This window comes from Nematolebias whitei, chromosome 4, assembly GCF_014905685.2.
Source record: "Nematolebias whitei isolate Nwh7 chromosome 4, NemWhi1, whole genome shotgun sequence".
Lineage (NCBI taxonomy): Eukaryota > Metazoa > Chordata > Actinopteri > Cyprinodontiformes > Rivulidae > Nematolebias > Nematolebias whitei.
The window spans coordinates 19,317,336-19,334,438 of NC_056501.1; the positions used below are offsets into that span (position 1 = coordinate 19,317,336).

Below are 17,103 nucleotides of genomic sequence, written 5' to 3' on the forward strand. Positions count from 1 at the left end.
TTTTCTTTCAGTGAGTTTCTACTCGTCCATCTTCGGCACGCTGCAGCTGCTCTGCCTCGTCACGTGTCCTCTGATCGGCTACATCATGGACTGGAAGATGAAGGCGTGTAAAGAGGAGCAGTGTGATGCCTCGGGGGCGGAGCAGAGGTGTGTTCGGTGAAACGGCGTTAGGCCAAACTGGGGAACGACGTAAACGGGGAAGGTTTCACATCGAGTGAACGTTTTCATCCCGGTGTTTTTCTTTTTGGTCAGCAAACCGAAAAGAGACCGTAAGATCCAGAAGTTGACGAACGCCATGAGAGCCTTCATCTTCACCAACTCGCTGCTGGTCGTTTTTGGAATCTGCTGCCTCATCGATAACCTGCCTCTGCAGGTACAACCACACCTTGAACCAGTCTGACATAAACCCTGCTGCTGCCCTTGGGTTAAAGTGACCCACAGAGCCTCCGTTTTACCAGAGACCTCCTGGGTCATTTTAACCAAGAGCAGCAGCGGGGATAAACGGATCCCAGCAGCTGCACCTACTGATTCTCCTTGTTCCTGTGTTCCCTGTAGATTTTGTCGTTCATCCTCCACACTATGGTCCGAGGCTTCATCCACTCCTGCTGTAGTGGCCTTTACGCTGCTGTGTGAGTCCCGCACCGCCGACACATCACTCGCATCCAACCAAGTGACATTAGACTCTTTTCTGACTCATTTCATGTTATTTTCTACCACCTTATAAACACCTGACGTACAGCAGGGCTTTACAATGTGATAAAAGCAACCAGATGTGGTAGAAAAAGTAAACAATACGACAACATGACTCCCCCTGGAGCTACATGTACACAACAAACTATCTCTGGCTGTAATTATCATTTTATAACGTATATGTCGACACTAGAAACTAAAGCACAGCCGTTTTATTAAATATGTTTGAGTCTTGAGCTCAGTCTGATTGTTCTCTCACAGCTACCCGTCCAACCACTTCGGGACCCTGACGGGCCTCCAGTCGATGATCAGCGCCGTGTTCGCGCTGCTGCAGCAGCCGCTCTTCATCGTCATGGTGGTACATCTGAAAGGAGACCCCTTCTGGGTGAGGAGGTGCACTCACACAAACATGTCCTGAGCTGGTAAACACGAGAAACCAAAAAACTGTTTGTTCTATGAGGATTGTTTTCGTATGCAGCGACCGCTTTACTCACCTCTAATAGTGATTATCTTACCTGTGTCAGAACAAGACGGAGAAGAAATTATCGACACGTCTTATTTTATTGTGAAGAAAAATATACAAATCTGATCAAAACAAAAACATATGCTGCACTTACTGCTACTTAAATTAGTTCTATAAAGATCTCGAGTCTAAAAACCTTTTCTGCACAGATTTTATTCAAATTTAGTCCATCTATTGCAGATAACTTCTGGTTTGATTTATAATGAATCTGTCATTACATAAATAAAGTTTCCCTCATTTTTTTTTTTCAATCAACTTGATTTATTATCTTGTTCTGTGTCTGTTGAACGAGGTTGAGCACAGAAACGCAGCCTGAACCCGAGCAGCTGAAGTAAACATTGAATAAACCAAAAGCCTGTCATGGCACCAAAACCTTACAGGAGCCTGGAAGGTACAGAACGCCCCGAATGTGGCATTTAGAACATAAACTGCTCCTCTGAGAGAATGAAGGGTTATATGGACCAGAGCTGATGAGAGAAGTAGCTGCAGCTGCGACAGGTGAAGCAGGTGTAGATGGGCGTGGCAGGACTGAGAAGAGCCCAACTGTGGAAAAACTACTGAGAATGACAAAACGCAGAAACCAAACATCACAAGAAACATACATTTTTTGTAAAAAATAAATAAATAAACATAGACATTTTAGTTTATTTTTCTTGTTAAAATGCAACCAGTTTGAGCGTGGGTGTAACTCCTCCCACTTCTTCCATCAGATTCACCTGGGCCTGCTGATCTTCTCTCTGAGTGGCTACCTGCTGCCGGGCTACCTGTTCTACCACCGCAGGAACCTCCGGAAGCAAAAGAAGACCAAACGACCTTCTGCTCAGGAGCTGCTGAAAGTCAGCGAGGCCAACGGCCACACGCCTCACAGCAACGGCTTCGCCGCAGCCGAAGCCTGAAGAACGCAGCCGAAGACCGGAGGATCTGAGTTATTTTAGTAGGTGCCTTCAAAATGGACGTCGGCAGTCTGCTCGTTCAGACAGCTTCTTCCTAGGTGTTTTTATTTTTTTTAACTCGTTTTCAGTCACTGCTGGCGTCCATTTTGCTCGTTGTGAACTAAAAGTTTGTTTGTTTTTTACCGTATGGAGTCAGAGTTTCAATGTAATTTGGTCGTCTGCTGCTGCTGCTGTTTATTTATTGTGTTTTTAGACCCAAGAGCCAAAAACGAGTGTCCGTTAAAGCCATAAACCTGAACAGAATGCAAATATCGGAGTACTTGAAATACTTTTGTGTAGTTTTCCGACAATCGTCACAACTGTGCGATGACACCAAAGAGCCGTCATGCTGTACGGTTTTCACAGACATTAATGTCGTCTTTTATTTCTACAAACACAATTTATGCCATTTCAAAACTAACGCAAAAAGAAAACCTTAAAACCTTTTTCAACCTCAAACACAAAAAAAGGCGACTTGTTGAGAACGTCTACCTCCTGATCCTTTATCGTGTTTGCAACAAAAACCAATTCTTGAAACAATTTTTTTAGAAAACTCATTCTAATGTACAGAAACAGTAAATGAACCCTCCTGCTGCCCTTGGGTTAAAATCTGGAGGGTTGAAGGTCCAGCATTCCTTGAAAGAATATAGTTTTAGACTTTACTCATAATTTGTGACGGGTCGGAGCTGTTGAGGTTCAGGTCAAACTTTAGAAATGTCTTTTCTCAAGTCGTGCTCAGAGTGTGCGTCGGAGATGACTCTCAGCTACCGCATCCGATTTTAGCCTATTTGTCAAACTGACCGAGTTGTAGCCATTTTTTCTGATGAACATCCAGCGACTATTTCCTGAAGGTTCGATTGAAGTCCGTCCAGTGGTTCATGAGATATTTTGCTGTTTTCTGTCCACATTTCCATGAGGCAGGAAAAACTCAGTCCTGAAGTTTCTGTACTTATTTATAGGAAGAAAAGATTTTAGGAAAACGTGATTGTGCGACACGTTTATGCACAGAAATTAACTAGTGTATAATTTAAAAAAAAATTCTAGCTGCAGTAGCAACGAAAAGGGAAAATTATTTTGTAGGTTTATTACAAAGAAGCTTGGATGATTGTATCTTTTTAAATTTTTTGTAAGTGAGCAAACCATCTGTTGTAAATAGAAGCAAGATGTTTCTGTACGTTCTGGTTTTACTGTATATGTGTGCACAGTTCATCAATTTAAGGCGTAACTATACATCACAAGTTAAAACAAATGTTTTCTTGTCAACCAGCTGCAGAGAAGAAGTGGGTACATGTTTGTTGTACATAAGAGACGCTTTAAGTCCGTTTTTAATGTAGATTTTGACGTGTGGGTTTCACGTTTTCCCCTGGTTTGGGATGTAAATTCTAAGTGTGTTCAGCTTCTCGTGTCTTTTAGGCCGTTTTTAAATGAAAGTATTTCTGTGAAGTGTGTTCGCTTCAGTCTTTGCCAAACTTTTTTGTTTTTCTGTGTAAACCAAAGTGGTCAAAGTGCAGCTTTGACCTCAGGATAGCTGCCGGGAACCAGAAAACAAGAACCTCTTGCATCAGTCCAGCAGAATCGGCACCGTTTTGGTTCAAACTGGCTCTGATTCTGCATCAGTTTGTATTTTTATACCAAGTAGAATGTGTTTCAGTGGCAGCTGAAGAGTTTGCCACTTGAAGGTTTTCGTCGACCTGAGCTGCATTTCAGATTTCATTAAGTTGGTCAAAACGCCTCCATCTAAACTACTTCAAGAGTATAATCTAACATCCAGATGTTTTGAAAAGTTTAAAGTTTAGCTTCTGCAGCACATTTTAACGATTATCCGTCATCGAGGTTGAAGTGTTGAATTTACTCTGTCAACATCCACTTCCTGTTTGATAAATAAGTGTAAACACGGAAGTGTTTGTTTTTTATCTGTGTGTTTTTATCTGATCACATGAGCTAAAACTAGGAAAATAAAAGTTCAGATGCTGCAAACTAAGATAATCAAAGTTTATTTGATTCTGCTGTGGTCAAAAGAAACAAAATTAAAGACATACAATAAATGAGTTGCCTTTTTTTCTGTAACACACACACACACACACACACACACACACACACACACACACACACACTGCAGTCGGTTTCCCCTCAAATCAGAATACAGTCGTCTATAAAACACACATCCTCTTACAGAAAGCACACACTCGAACACAGATGCACGCACACACACACACACGGGTTCTCCGTCTATCTGAGGCTGTTGCTGTTGGGTTGTGATCCTGGAAGGCCCGGGTGGTCTGGACTGTGGCGGTTCTGGATCAGGAGAGAAGAGGTGAAATCAGGTTAATTTATACCAGCAGGTTCAAACACCTGGACTCGTTGAGGAACCAGTAACATCAGGACTGAAAACACAATCAGCCAGGAGCAGGGCTTAATTTGAGCCGGAACAGGACCCAGGAATTCTTATTTTGACAGGGTGTGTTCTGATAACTGCTTGCATCCAGCAAATCTCAGGCTTAATAATAAACTTTAATGAATAAAACTTATATTAGATATGTAAACTGAGAATATTTACATAAACACTCATTTTAAACAGAACAGCCACTTACGAGCTCTGAATATATCAGAGCTGCTCTTCAAGTAGCATTTCCACTTCTACCCTTAAAAAAAGCCCCGCCCCTAAGAGTGGTGGAGCTAACCAGGCAGTCGTATGCGAGCAGGAGCCCACAGGTAGCCGACACGATGGACTGAGTCAGGCTCTGAACCGTCAAGTAATGGGGAGGAGGATGATGCTTGACAGAAGTGTTTACAAATGGAGGTAAACAGATGTTTAAATACACCAAAATGTAGGAAATTGCATCTACTCAAAAATTTCTAAGCCCACACACACACACTATCTGCATTCCGACATTGATCAGTTTACAAAGCCCTGGGTGGGAGGGATGCCTGTCGCCTGCCACCTTTCATGGTAGAGTTTTAGACTGATCTCATGAGGGACGGTGTAACCATTTTGGTCAAAGCTTGTCGGGTAATGTCAGACCTCAAACGAGCCACTAGGACATTTTTAGTTCGGTTTCTATAAATTTGATTATTTCCTGAAGTTTCATTAAAATCTGCAAGTGATTCATGAGCTGTTTCGCTGACACATTATTCTCTGCCTTTTTTAATGGACATCTTCAGATTTTTTTTTTTTTTTTTTTACCTTTTTCTTCTTCTTGTCTTTCTTCTTTTTCTTGCGGTCGGGATCATCGTCCCGTTTTTTCTTCTTCTTCTTGGGATCAGAGTCTGATGGAGTTTCTAAAATGAAGAAAAGAAACATGCAAGTGACCCAAAACTTGGTGGTGCTTTTATTTGTCGCATTTGTGTCTCTACCTTGTGGTAGTGGGTCTTGCGGTCGATGATGCTTGTGTTTGTGTTTGCTCTTCTTCTTTGGAGGCTGTATGTGCATCAGTCTGTACTGTTCTGGGAGCTGAGGGGGCAAAAAAACCACGTTCGATGCTCATTTCATGATCTAACTTCATTTAGGAGTGAACAAGAAAGTGTTGCGCTATTGGTACCGGTCCTGTGTGAAGTCTGAAGCCTGTGAGCAGAGCGCCCGTCAGCGGGCTGAACGAGTTCCCACACACTGGAGGTTTATCGATCAGAGAGCGTAACGAGCTGCCATCCTGAGTGCCGGGGCAGTCGATCATACCTGCAACACCAGAAGAGAACAAAGGTGGAGTTTTAAAGGAGCTGGTCGCAACAAAAGAGTCAAAATGTGTCTGATGGCACAGTTAAATGACAAGAGACAAGTCCACAAGTTCCAGTTTGGTGGTATTAAAATCTCGTTCTGCAGACCACATGAGAAAATGATGACACTAAAAACATTTAATGATTAACTTTGCTGCTAAGAAAGAAAGTTGAGACAAGAATTTTCTGTGATACAATCTAAAAATAAAACTAATAGCTGGAGCAGAGGTTCAAGGTGAGGCTGAAAGAAAACGGACTTCTACTGGCGGAGAACATCAACGTAAGAAGAAGCCCAGTTAACAAAATACAGTGCTGCTTGAAAGTTTGTGAAGTCTTTATAATTTTCTACATTTCTGCATAAATGACCTAAAACATCAGCACACAAGTCCTAAAAGTAGATAAAGAGAACACAGTTAAGTAACAGAAATATTATACTTCATTATTTATTGAAAATGATCCAGTATTACATATTTGTGAGTGGTAAAAGTATGTGAACCTTTATAATTAGCAGTTAATATGAAGGTGAAATTAGAGTCAGGTGTTTTCAATCAATGGGATGATGATCAGGTGAGTGGACACCATGTTTGATTCAAAGAACATGAATCTATCAAAGTCTGCTCTTCACAACATGTTTGCATCGTGGCACGAACATAGATTTTTGAGGAACTCAGAAAAAGAGTTGTTGATGCTCATCAGGCTGGAAAAGGTTGTAAAACCAACTCTAAAGAGTTTGGACTGCACCAATCTACAGTCAGGTTGTATAAATTGAGGAAATTCAAGAGCATCGTTACCCTCCCCAGGAGTGGTGGACCAACAAAGATCACTAAAGAACAAGGCGTGGAATAGTCAGCGAGGTCACAAAATAACTTCTAAGCAACTGAAGGTCTCTCTCACATTAATGTTGATGTTCATGAGTCCACCATCAGGAGAACACTGAACAACAACGGTGTGCATGGCAGGGTTGAAGGAGAAATCCACTGCTCTCCAAAAAGCACATTGCTGCTTGTCTGCAGTTTGATAAAGATCACGTGGACAAGACAGAAGACTGTTGGAAGAATGTTTTGTGGACGGACGAGACCAAAATAGAACATTTTGGTTTAAATGAGAAGCGTTATGTTTGGAGAAAGGAAAACACTGAATTCCTGCATAAGAACTTTATCCCATCTGTGAAACATGGTGGTGGTAGTATCATGGTTTGGGCCTGTTTTGCTACATCTGGACCAGGACAGTTTGCCACCATCGATGGAACGATGAATTCTGAATTATATCAGAGAATTCTAAAGAAAAATGTCAGGACGTTTGTCCGTGATCTGGATCTGAAGAGAAGGTGGGTCATGCAGCAAGACCATGACTCCAAGCACACAAGTCGAATGGTTAAAGAAGAATTAAGTTTATGTTTTGGAACGGTCAAGTCAAAGTCCTGACCTTAATCCAATCTAAATGCTGTGGAAGGACCTGAAGCAGCCGTTAATGTGAGGAAACCACCAACATCCAGAGTTGAAGCTGTTCTGTACGGAGGAATGGGAACAATCTGGTGTGCAGGACTGATCAACAGTTACCAGAAACATTTAGTTACAGTTACTGCTGTGGGGGTGGGAGGGTGCTGTCACACCAAGTACTGAAATCAAAGGTTCACTTACTTTTGCCACACAAATCTGTAATATTGGATCATTTTCCACAACGACCAAATAATATTTAGTCTTGTTTGTTTAACTGGCTTCTTTCATGTCTCTCTTGTAAATGAGTCCTCAAGGCTCAATGGGATTAACCTGTCTAAATAAAGGTTGAATGATTTTTTTTTTTTTTTTTTAATCTACTTTTAGGACTTGTGTGAAAAATCTGATGATGTTTTGGTCATATTTATGTAGAGATATAGAAAATGATAAAAGGTTTTAGAAACTTTCAGACACCACTGTATATGCAGGCTGCTAAAAACAGCTGGCTGTCAAGTTGCAGGTTTGAGTAAAACTATAGACTGAAGTGGGCTGAAGAGCAGAACCGTGTTTTAATTTTGTTACAACGAAGCAGAATGTTTCTGGGTTCAAAACCTGACCGAGGTCTTTCTGTGGAGCTTCTCCGGTCTCCTTCCTCAGTTCAAAAACATCATGTCAGGGTAACTAACTGGTGATAATAAAACACTCCTAGTTATGGGCAGAATCAGTTTCTTGTCGTTTGCACCACATGTGGTACATGTGGTGGAACAAAATTATTTACACAGGGTCCCAGTTACATCCAACAATAAAATGTAAAAGAAAAAACAGTAATAAGATCTAAGAAAAACATTAACTAAAAATATGCTAAGCACTAATGGCATAAAAACAATATGTGGGCAAGAAGCTAGCAGAAACCTCAGTTACAGGAAAAGTCGGTGTTCTACTTTTTTTGCACTGCAGCCTGAGTTTATTCTGAAGCATTTCACAGAAAGTCACTGAATGAAAAATGTGAATCTTTCTCTTATTATCCAAGTTTTTCTATCATGTTAAACTTTCTACAAGCATTCTGAAATAACATCACCAAGTCACAACATTTCTAACTGCGACTTTCCTTCACATTTAACTAATTAAACAACGGCAGACTTTATAGCCAGGCAGCCAAAACTATGTCAAAAAAGTGTGTAAAGCCAAAAGATAAAGTACTTCCATCTTCTGAAAAGAAACGACTACGGTAAAAACATTAAGGACGAGAGTCGAGTCATTCTAAGGGAGGAAACTGAGCGACGAAGAGCGTTAAAACTAAAATTAAAGGCTAAAATCAGATAATCTGAACTCAAACGGGAGAACTTCTATAACTGATCGACACATTTAGTTGTAACAAAGGAGAGGAATATTTGGTGTTTTCTACCTTTTTTTGTTTAATCACATTAAGCTCCCATCATTTAATTGTGTAGAATTGTGTTAGATACATAATAAACCAAATAAATTAAAAAAAAACTGAAGTGACAGCTCTTAACGCTTTAAGTGTATTTTACCAAAAACTACTTATTACAAACAAATCACAACATCTGGAGCACAAATAAAACCAGGCTGATGTTTCATCCATGCAGCTGTCAGCATGAAGTAGTTTGAGTATTTGTACTGCAGCTGATGCAAAGCAGCTATGGAGAAACACTTTGTATAATTTAGTCCCGTTTCCTCCTGACCTGACCAACACACCTGGTAACTCTGGCAGGAAGTTGCTGAGCTTCTCCTTCACCTTCTTCCCGCAGAATTTGTTGTAGGCGTGTTCCAGGTTGTAGTGTGTGATGAGGTTGGTGTTTCCCGTCAGCTCGTTTCCGACTAAAAACAGAAATTCAACGAAATTCAGACAAAAGTTGTGTCAAGACATACAGTTCAACCTGAGCTGAGACCACAAGCTAAATGTACCCTTTGTTAGTTACATAACGTTTGACTTTATGAACATTAACACAAATATAATCTGCGAGCACAGAGCTGGATGAATAGATTTAGATGAAAGAATAAAAAGAGCAGCTTTGAATAACAGGAGCGATAATGACGAGTTAGCTTCCTCCGTGTAGCCTAGCTGCTACCATCACTGTTGTTTACAAAGTCTCAATCAACTTGTAATAGTATTTAAAATAATTTAAAAGGCAAACAAATTGTCTACATGAGATAATCCGACAGTACCTGGAAGTTCTCGCAGTAAATAGAAAGGTTCGTTCATAGCTCCGGGTTTCCGCAGAGGAGGCCCCTCATCCACGAGCTGTGGTGGCATCTGCCCCGCCATGGAGACTTGGCTCTGCGGCATAGGCGGCGGGAGCTTACCCGCTCCGAAACCTAGGGACAAAGACCCGGGCGGTCCCTGAGCTTCATTTTGCCCGAACAGATTAGAAAACCTCTCGGTCATACTTATTGTTAGAAAAACATTTGAAGTAAGTGGAAAAAGACGGTGTGGTCACAGCGTATCCACGCAACTACTCCACGGGCTTTATTTTTACCGTAATACAGCGCGCAAACACGCACGAGATCAACGCGATCAAACACACGTTACCGTAATACCCGGTGTCAACGCATCCAAACAGGTTCAAGGTTCTTTGTCATTCGCATCGCATGTGGTACATGAGGTGGAATTAAATTGTGTACTCAAGGTCCCAGTTACACGCGAAAATAGCAAAAATTTAAAAAGTATAAAAAAAGATATAGTATACAGTAATCCCTCGCTACTTTGCGGTCTCCCTTTGTCTGATTGATGGATGAGCTGCATGATCAGCATGGAATGTTTATTTAAAATTAGTTATTTAAAGTTAATTAGCACCTGCTGCACAATCTCCTTTCAGCAGCGGAGAAGTGGGCGTGGCCGAGAGCTGAGTTCATGACGTGTTGTGCTCTTTTAACGTTTAGGGTCCGGATCCCCGAGGGACTACTGTACAAGGATCCATTCTAAGATATACGCTAAACAATAATAATGTAATACCTGGTGTATATGAGAACATAACATTCAAAACATTGATTTTTAATAGTTCACTTTTATTTATTAAGCAGTATAGTAAACAAAATATGTACAGTTAAATTAGTGGACACAAACTACAAAAAAAAAAAATCACACTTCAAACACATCAGCAGGGCCGAAAGAAGAAGCCACTTTTTCAAATTCTGCCTCTGATGCCTGGTAATGAAAAGCAAAAATATTTGTTACTAACTAAAAAAAACACACTTTTTACCTATGTTTATGTTATGATAAGCTACTACTTTTTCCTTGAAACTCAGTTATTCCTTCATCAAACTAATGTCTATGTAAGAACTGTAGTCAAAACAATAGAGTAAAAAGCAGTATTTTAAGAAGTTACCTAAAATTGACCTGAATCCCTGAGCATTTTTCATGCACATCTCTAAATTCTCTTCCGCATTATTGTTTATTTTCTTACCTTCCAGTCTTCCACAGTTGTGGAAATGCGTAGTTCTGTCTGAGCAATGCTCTCTCTACCAGCTTGAACCTTCTCTGCCAGAGCAGCGTTCTCTGCTTGAATCTTTTTCAGCTCCAGTTTCATGTAGGCTTCCTGCTTTTGATAGAAGGGCATCACAAAGCTGCAAAAGTCCTGCTCAGGAACTCCACTTGGTCGCCTTAGAAAGCAGGGAGAAGAAGAACAAGATCAGATTTGAACTTTAGCAGCCATACAGTTTGGAAAGATTGCTGCTGGGAAATGCAGTGCAGTGATTTTGCTTTGTCTAAACAGACAGTTTAGACATTGACATATGAAGGACATGTGGATGCTCAATCAAAAACTTCACATGTGGCCTCAAAATAAATATATATTTTTAGAATAAAAGCACGTGTTAAAAAGTGAAGATTCCACGTTGCTGCTCACTGACCATGCAGGCTCCGGATCATCCTTGACAGCGTTCTCCAGTTTGTCCATTTCATTCAATTTGAAGTCCAACATCCCTTCTTCAGTCAGTTTGGCGATGTCCTCCTGGGTTATCACAAAGACAGAGATGTAAACATGTTGAAGCAAAATAAACAAACAAACAAAGACATTTTTTGGGGGGTAAATCTCAGTCTCTTGTTCATAAAGCTTAATTATTGCCCGTCATTGAGAGGTGAAGGGAGACAGCAAAGTATTCGTCCAAGCGTATGTGTATTACCAAAACATCATGAACTGGACACATTTTAATCAAACTTAACAAAAGTAATCATTGTATGTACATCTACAAGTGATTACCTTTGGATTCAAGATGACTGCTGCAGCCAACTGGCCTTCAAAAACTGAACAATAGCAATATAACTAAGGTAATTTTACAAATGCTAACCTAAAATATGGTGTGGTAGTAGCTGAGACTGATCCCCAATACATATTCTGAGCACTAACAGATACAAGACAGTTTTACAGATGTAGCACTAAAACTTGTCATTTACCAAACAATCTAAGAAACCACTAGACAGATTCAGTGAATCCAATTTAAGATGGCTGCCACAGTAAATTGACATTAGCCAACACAAAAATGGTACAGTAGTCCCTCGCTACTTCGCGATTTGTTTATCGTGAATTGCTCTATCGCAGTTTTTCAAAATAAGACATGACACACAGTTGGCTGATTGATGGATGAGCTGCACGATTGGCATGTAATTTTTATTTAAAATAAATTATTTAAAATTATTTAATACCTGTGTGCAGCCTACAGCTGCAGGAGAAGCTCCCTCCTGCAGCTGATCTCCACTCTGCAGCGGAGAAGTGGGCGTGGCCAAGAGCGGCAGGTGGCAGAGAGCTGAAATCATGACATTCTGTGCTCTTTTAGAGCTTTTACAGATTAGAAACGTTTAGAATATTGCAAGAGTGTGGGAAGAGTTTAAAAGGCCTTAATATAAAATAAACTACTACTTACTACTTGTACTACTATTCCTACTTGGCGGTTTTTCACTTATCGCAGGGCTTCAGGGTACGGATCCCCCGCAATAAACGAGGGACTACTGTACCATTGTCAATTCTACAGCTTTGGACCTAAAATTTGATGTGGGAGTAGCTGAGAGTGATTCACAACACACTCTGAGGGAAACATTTGATGATATCACATGAAATCACACACAATGTTATTTTCAGTGTTTGACCAAAACATCTACACCTCCTTCATCTCTTCACACAGGAGGAGTCTAAAACTCTGGTAGGAAAGGTGGCGGGTGATATGCACTCCTTTAAGATCTTTTATCTTTATTTGTAATTTCCATCATTTCTTATTTATTCCTCATTTTAAACAGACAGCTCTACCTCAACCCCGGGGACCATCGTCTATTCTCAGTCAGTTTAGTGCAGAATGAAGTACTTAAATCCAAGTACATAAAATAACACACACCTCCTGACAACTAGCTACTCTGCACAACATTTATTTACTCCTAATAAAACAGTCAAAGATTAGGCTGAGAACTGAAACTTTTATGTATGATGAATGATCTTATTGGACACAGAATAAAACTATAGCACAACACCAGCAAACCAAAACGGAACAAACAGTTGAAACAGCATAAATATAAAAATCGTAACATGATTACATTTAGTTTTTCCTCACCTGTATAGCTTTCCGCAGCTCCTCGATAAACTGATTGTGAATTCTCTCAATCATCTGAGGGTTCTTCTTGTACAGCGGGCGAAACATGCTGGCAAATCCTTTAAAACTGAGCGGAAAGAAGGTGTCAGACACATTATGTCATTATTAGAATCGTACTTTCTTCAATATGATGCATGATTTATCTAAAATATCTAAATACTAACTGCAAAGTTGTTGACAGTTACTAATGTCACCATTTATTACATAAAAATTACATTCTTTTTTTATATTTCTGATTTTCGTGGCAGAAACGTGTGAACCCAACTATTACTGGTTGAAGAAAACAGCCATTACTAGTAAATAATTACCGTAATCAAGGACATAAACACAAACAACCATCACGCTAATTTTTTATGCAATTATGATCACTTCTTATTTTTTACTGTGTAATTAAGGCCAAACATTTTTAAAGGAACATTTATCATCATCTTTCACCCAAAGTTTTAAACAAAGATCTAAGACGAGTCGGTGGGGGTGAGGGCGGACTCCAGAAACCATATTATCACATCTTATTAAACTGGTTGGCCCATTATGTGAGTGCGCTACTTATGGGACTGAGTTTGTTGTGGCGCCTCAGACTGATAAAAAGTTTTTTGAATGAAAGATGAAACGTTTCAACATAAAACGTCCAGAGGACCTGACTTAACTTTGTTGGATACGATCTAAGATGTTTGATAATGACAGTGTTATAACCAATTTGATCAACCCTTGAAAACATTACGTGTAACTTCCTGTGATCTTCTGTATCTATTAGTGATTGGAGTCTGTGCGACTCACAGCTACTACAACATCAAATTTTAGCTCAATATCTGTTCATCAACAAAGTTATAGTGATGGTTAAGGCTGATTAACGGCGGCTGCCATCTTGAACTGGATTGACTCTAACAGGTCATCAGTTATGGCTGAACATCCAGTGATAACTTTCTTTCATTGAAATCTGTCCAATGGTTCATGACACTGTTTTGCTAACAGGCAAACCCTGAAAGCTGTTTAAAACAAAGAAACAACAATAAAACCATGTGTTGGGGATTACTCTCAACTACTATCACACACTAAATTTTAGCTAAATATCTGTAAAAATGATTAAACTAGACTTTTTTTTGTTTGTTTGCTAAGACCGCTTTACTGTGGCAGCCATCTTGAATTGGGTCAATCTTTTACCAAAAGGTAAACTAAGTTTAATAAAATCCATCCAGTGGTTCTTGAAATATTTTGTTGATAGACACACAAAAGCAGACAGTCAAAACTCGATAAAAGAAACGACAAAACTTTAATAACCATTTTTTTAAATTTCGATTGTTTTTATCAGTGGGGTCCTATATCCGTTTTCTCATCGTTATTTTTACCTCAAACATTGATAATGGTCAAAACTTTTGCATCGTCATTTCTTATCCCATTGAATTAACATGAAAATGCCCACAGACTTGTTACCTGGCATGCTCTATGAACTTGTTGAGGCTCTTCTGCATGACTTTTTCGAATAACTTCACCCGGTTGTACGGAGTTCTCGTATCCTCCATCGATTTACCAGCAGCGTCCTGCTTCGACGTGTCCGAGGAAACTTCCCCCGCACTCAGTTTTTCAGTGGAAATATTTTCATTTTCTTCCGCAGCCTCATTATGAGCTGAAACACTGGCTTCCTCCATGTTTTTAAGTACTATTTATATTTTGACTGTGCGCGCCAAAACTACGGCAAGCAGCAGAAATCAAAAAATGTGGACGTAAAAAAAAAAGACGTCATTTTGGCGCAGGCGCACTCCGTTCATGTTTGTCCTGTTGTCCAGAAAAAAAGACGACGTAAAAAAGGACGTCATTTTGACGCAGGCGCACTCCGTTCATGTTTGTCCTGTTGTCCAGAAAAAAATACGACGTAAAAAAGGACGTCATTTTGGCGCAGGCGCACTCCGTTCCTCACTTTACTCCATATTCGTCCTGGTAGGCCGACCTCTATGAAAACATGGGTTTAATCACAGGAGTGTGCACCTTCTTGTATCATTTACCACAGATATATAAATGGCTGCTCAAACCGTATTATATCGTCTCGCTTTTTATGACCGTCGCCTTTCTGGTGGTCAGGAAAGCCCCCGGACTGTGCGAGCACCTAGCTTCGGATCGGGAGGACGGCAACTCGTGCGACTTTGACTGGGTGAGGATGATGATGATGATGATGGGGGGGTCCAGGGAGGATAGCGTTGCACTGCAGCGTGTTGTTAAATATAGTGTGACGGTATAAGAGGTAAAAATATGTTTTTACTGGGTTTGTGTTACAGAGAGAAGTGGAGATCCTCATGTTTCTCAGTGCAATAGTGATGATGAAGAACAGAAGAGCCAGTAAGTATTACCCTACACCCTGTACATGTATAATATCTAAAACCACACTAAATGTGACTTTTTAAACACAATACTGTTTTCAGTTTAAAATAGTTGACCTGGCAACAGCAAAAAGCACCCAGGAAGTGATTCATTATTAGTCTGTTGTGTAAACATAACAGGTGCAGTGTGATCCCACCCCTCTTTCACCTTGCTCAGGTAAATGAAGGTTTTAAGTTCTTAACGTTCTTCTGTTCCGCTGCTTCGCAGTCACCTTGGAGCAGCACATTGGCAACTTGTTCCTGTTCAGTAAAGTGGCCAACGTCATCCTCTTCTTCAGGCTGGACATCCGGCTGGGCATCCTCTACCTCACCCTGTGTGTAGGTCAGTGGTTTAATACGCCTCCCACTTCCACCGACACGCTTCTGTTGTGCCCATGAGCAAATGGTTTATGTCCCAGAAGCAGTAACACCCTGTCACCTGCACCTCAAGAAGACGCTGTTTCATTTTGTCTAGCGGGGACAAACTGAACACGTTTAGTATTAATATAGATTGTTGTCAAACTTTAAAATCTTTTGGAACATCTGTCTGCTCCAACTCACCTGCAGAGCTTTGAAAATACTTCTTTTTTTTTTGAAGTTATGTAACATTGCAACCACAAACATAAATTTTTCTGGGATTTTACATGAAAGGCCAACACAAAGTAGTGCGTAGTTGTGAAGTGGATGGAAAGTGATGCGCAGTTTGGCAAGTGTTTGTATTCAACCCTGTTTACAGTGAGTAAAGTTTATTTATGTAGCACCTTTCATAGATATATCGCAGTGAAAGAAAATACAAATTGCATACATTAAACCATTTATAAACTTTCATAAAATAAGTATACAAATAAAACTGCAGCGAACAAGACAAAATATCAAAAGCTCTGCTCCTAAATAAAACTTTGTTGATACATTAATGTTTTAGTATGTTTTAAATGCATTAATTTAATTTAGGCTGTGTAAAGATTAGGGGAGTGCATTCTAAAGTCGGGGTGCAGCTGCTTAGAATGGCTGACCCCCACAAGATTTAAACCGGGTGTGAAGCTGATGATCTTAACCTGCGGGGCGGTGCGTGGGTCTAAACCAGGATCTGGTGCTCTAAAGGTTAAAACTACTGATACTAAAATCCATTTACCTTCACATGTCACCTGATGTTTTCACCTGTCTCTGTTATGTTCGTCTGTACCGTTAGCAAAATATCTCCACTCGACTGACTCCAAGGAAATAATCAGTAGATGGACACCTACAACAGAAGTCGACTGATAAGAGGGTGTTTTATGGCTGATGCCGATAGATTTGTAGAAATCAGCACAGCTGATAGCAGATCAACATAGATTTTTATTTTTAGACAATATTTTTCTTTTAATAATATTGTTTAAAACTTTAACATGTACTTAACCTTTAAAAGAACTTGTGCGCTTGAAAATAATAGTGAGAACATTCCCGCAAAAAACAACAACATACAAACTAATCAAATGAACAACTGATTAATGTTTGGAGTCAGTCTGGTTTAAAGATGGCTGCCATAACTCGTCAACATTAGCTGGAACAAAAACGCCTGTAACTCAAGTCAGATTCAGACGTTGACCTAAAGTTTGATGTGGTAGTAGCTGAGCGTCATTCTCAACACATGCTCGGAGAGCGAACACGTGACATATGAATGAGATTACTCACAATATTTTTCACAGGGTTTAGCTACACGTTGAGTTAAACTCTGGTATGTTGAGTTAGTATGCTGAGTTAAACTCTGGCATGTTGAGTTAGTATGTTGAGTTAAACTGGCGTGTTGAGTTGGTATGTTGAGTGAAACTGGCATGCTGAGTTAAACTCTGGCATGTTGAGTTAAACTGCCATGTTGAGTTAGT

At 40.1% G+C, this 17,103-nt stretch overlaps 4 protein-coding genes across 4 annotated transcripts in view; 2 read left to right on the forward strand and 2 right to left on the reverse strand.

Annotated features, from left to right (window-relative positions):
• Positions 1 to 4,190, forward strand: part of slc43a1a (solute carrier family 43 member 1a) — a 26,040-nt gene extending 21,850 nt beyond the window's left edge. The window contains exons 11-15 of the mRNA XM_037675266.1: positions 12 to 147; positions 253 to 373; positions 556 to 629; positions 952 to 1,075; positions 1,924 to 4,190. Of these exons, the coding sequence (XP_037531194.1) occupies positions 12 to 147; positions 253 to 373; positions 556 to 629; positions 952 to 1,075; positions 1,924 to 2,109 (641 nt within the window). The 3' untranslated portion in view covers positions 2,110 to 4,190. The remainder of the gene's footprint in view (positions 1 to 11; positions 148 to 252; positions 374 to 555; positions 630 to 951; positions 1,076 to 1,923) is intronic.
• Positions 4,164 to 9,811, reverse strand: med19a (mediator complex subunit 19a). The gene is made up of 6 exons (XM_037675267.1): positions 9,480 to 9,811; positions 9,009 to 9,131; positions 5,685 to 5,818; positions 5,500 to 5,596; positions 5,330 to 5,424; positions 4,164 to 4,440 (listed from the first exon to the last, which is right to left on the reverse strand). The coding sequence occupies exons 1-6, from the start codon at positions 9,697 to 9,699 to the stop codon at positions 4,375 to 4,377; spliced, it is 735 nt and encodes a 244-aa protein (XP_037531195.1). The 5' UTR covers positions 9,700 to 9,811; the 3' UTR covers positions 4,164 to 4,374.
• A 581-nt stretch (positions 9,812 to 10,392) lies between these two features.
• si:dkey-6i22.5 (polyamine-modulated factor 1) lies at positions 10,393 to 14,620 on the reverse strand. The gene is made up of 5 exons (XM_037675835.1): positions 14,322 to 14,620; positions 12,852 to 12,957; positions 11,163 to 11,263; positions 10,718 to 10,913; positions 10,393 to 10,458 (listed from the first exon to the last, which is right to left on the reverse strand). The coding sequence occupies exons 1-5, from the start codon at positions 14,534 to 14,536 to the stop codon at positions 10,393 to 10,395; spliced, it is 684 nt and encodes a 227-aa protein (XP_037531763.1). The 5' UTR covers positions 14,537 to 14,620.
• A 172-nt stretch (positions 14,621 to 14,792) lies between these two features.
• The window catches only part of tmx2a (thioredoxin-related transmembrane protein 2a), a 5,613-nt gene continuing 3,302 nt past the window's right edge, over positions 14,793 to 17,103 (forward strand). The window contains exons 1-3 of the mRNA XM_037675268.1: positions 14,793 to 15,036; positions 15,161 to 15,221; positions 15,471 to 15,584. Of these exons, the coding sequence (XP_037531196.1) occupies positions 14,848 to 15,036; positions 15,161 to 15,221; positions 15,471 to 15,584 (364 nt within the window). The 5' untranslated portion in view covers positions 14,793 to 14,847. The remainder of the gene's footprint in view (positions 15,037 to 15,160; positions 15,222 to 15,470; positions 15,585 to 17,103) is intronic.

Bases quoted from the DNA above. Each gene is read 5' to 3' on its own strand.
- si:dkey-6i22.5 (XM_037675835.1), bottom strand. From the start codon at position 14,536: ATGGAGGAAGCCAGTGTTTCAGCTCATAATGAGGCTGCGGAAGAAAAT. The intron at 11,264-12,851 runs GTGAGGAAAAAC...GTGATAACCCAG, and splicing joins AGCTGCGGAAAGCTATACAG to GAGGACATCGCCAAACTGAC. The intron at 10,459-10,717 runs GTAAGAAAATAA...TTTCATTACCAG, and splicing joins CAACTGTGGAAGACTGGAAG to GCATCAGAGGCAGAATTTGA.
- med19a (XM_037675267.1), bottom strand. From the start codon at position 9,699: ATGACCGAGAGGTTTTCTAATCTGTTCGGGCAAAATGAAGCTCAGGGA. The intron at 9,132-9,479 runs GTACTGTCGGAT...TTCTGTTTTTAG, and splicing joins TTTACTGCGAGAACTTCCAG to TCGGAAACGAGCTGACGGGA. The intron at 4,441-5,329 runs GTAAAAAAAAAA...CTCCTGATCCAG, and splicing joins AAGACAAGAAGAAGAAAAAG to AACCGCCACAGTCCAGACCA.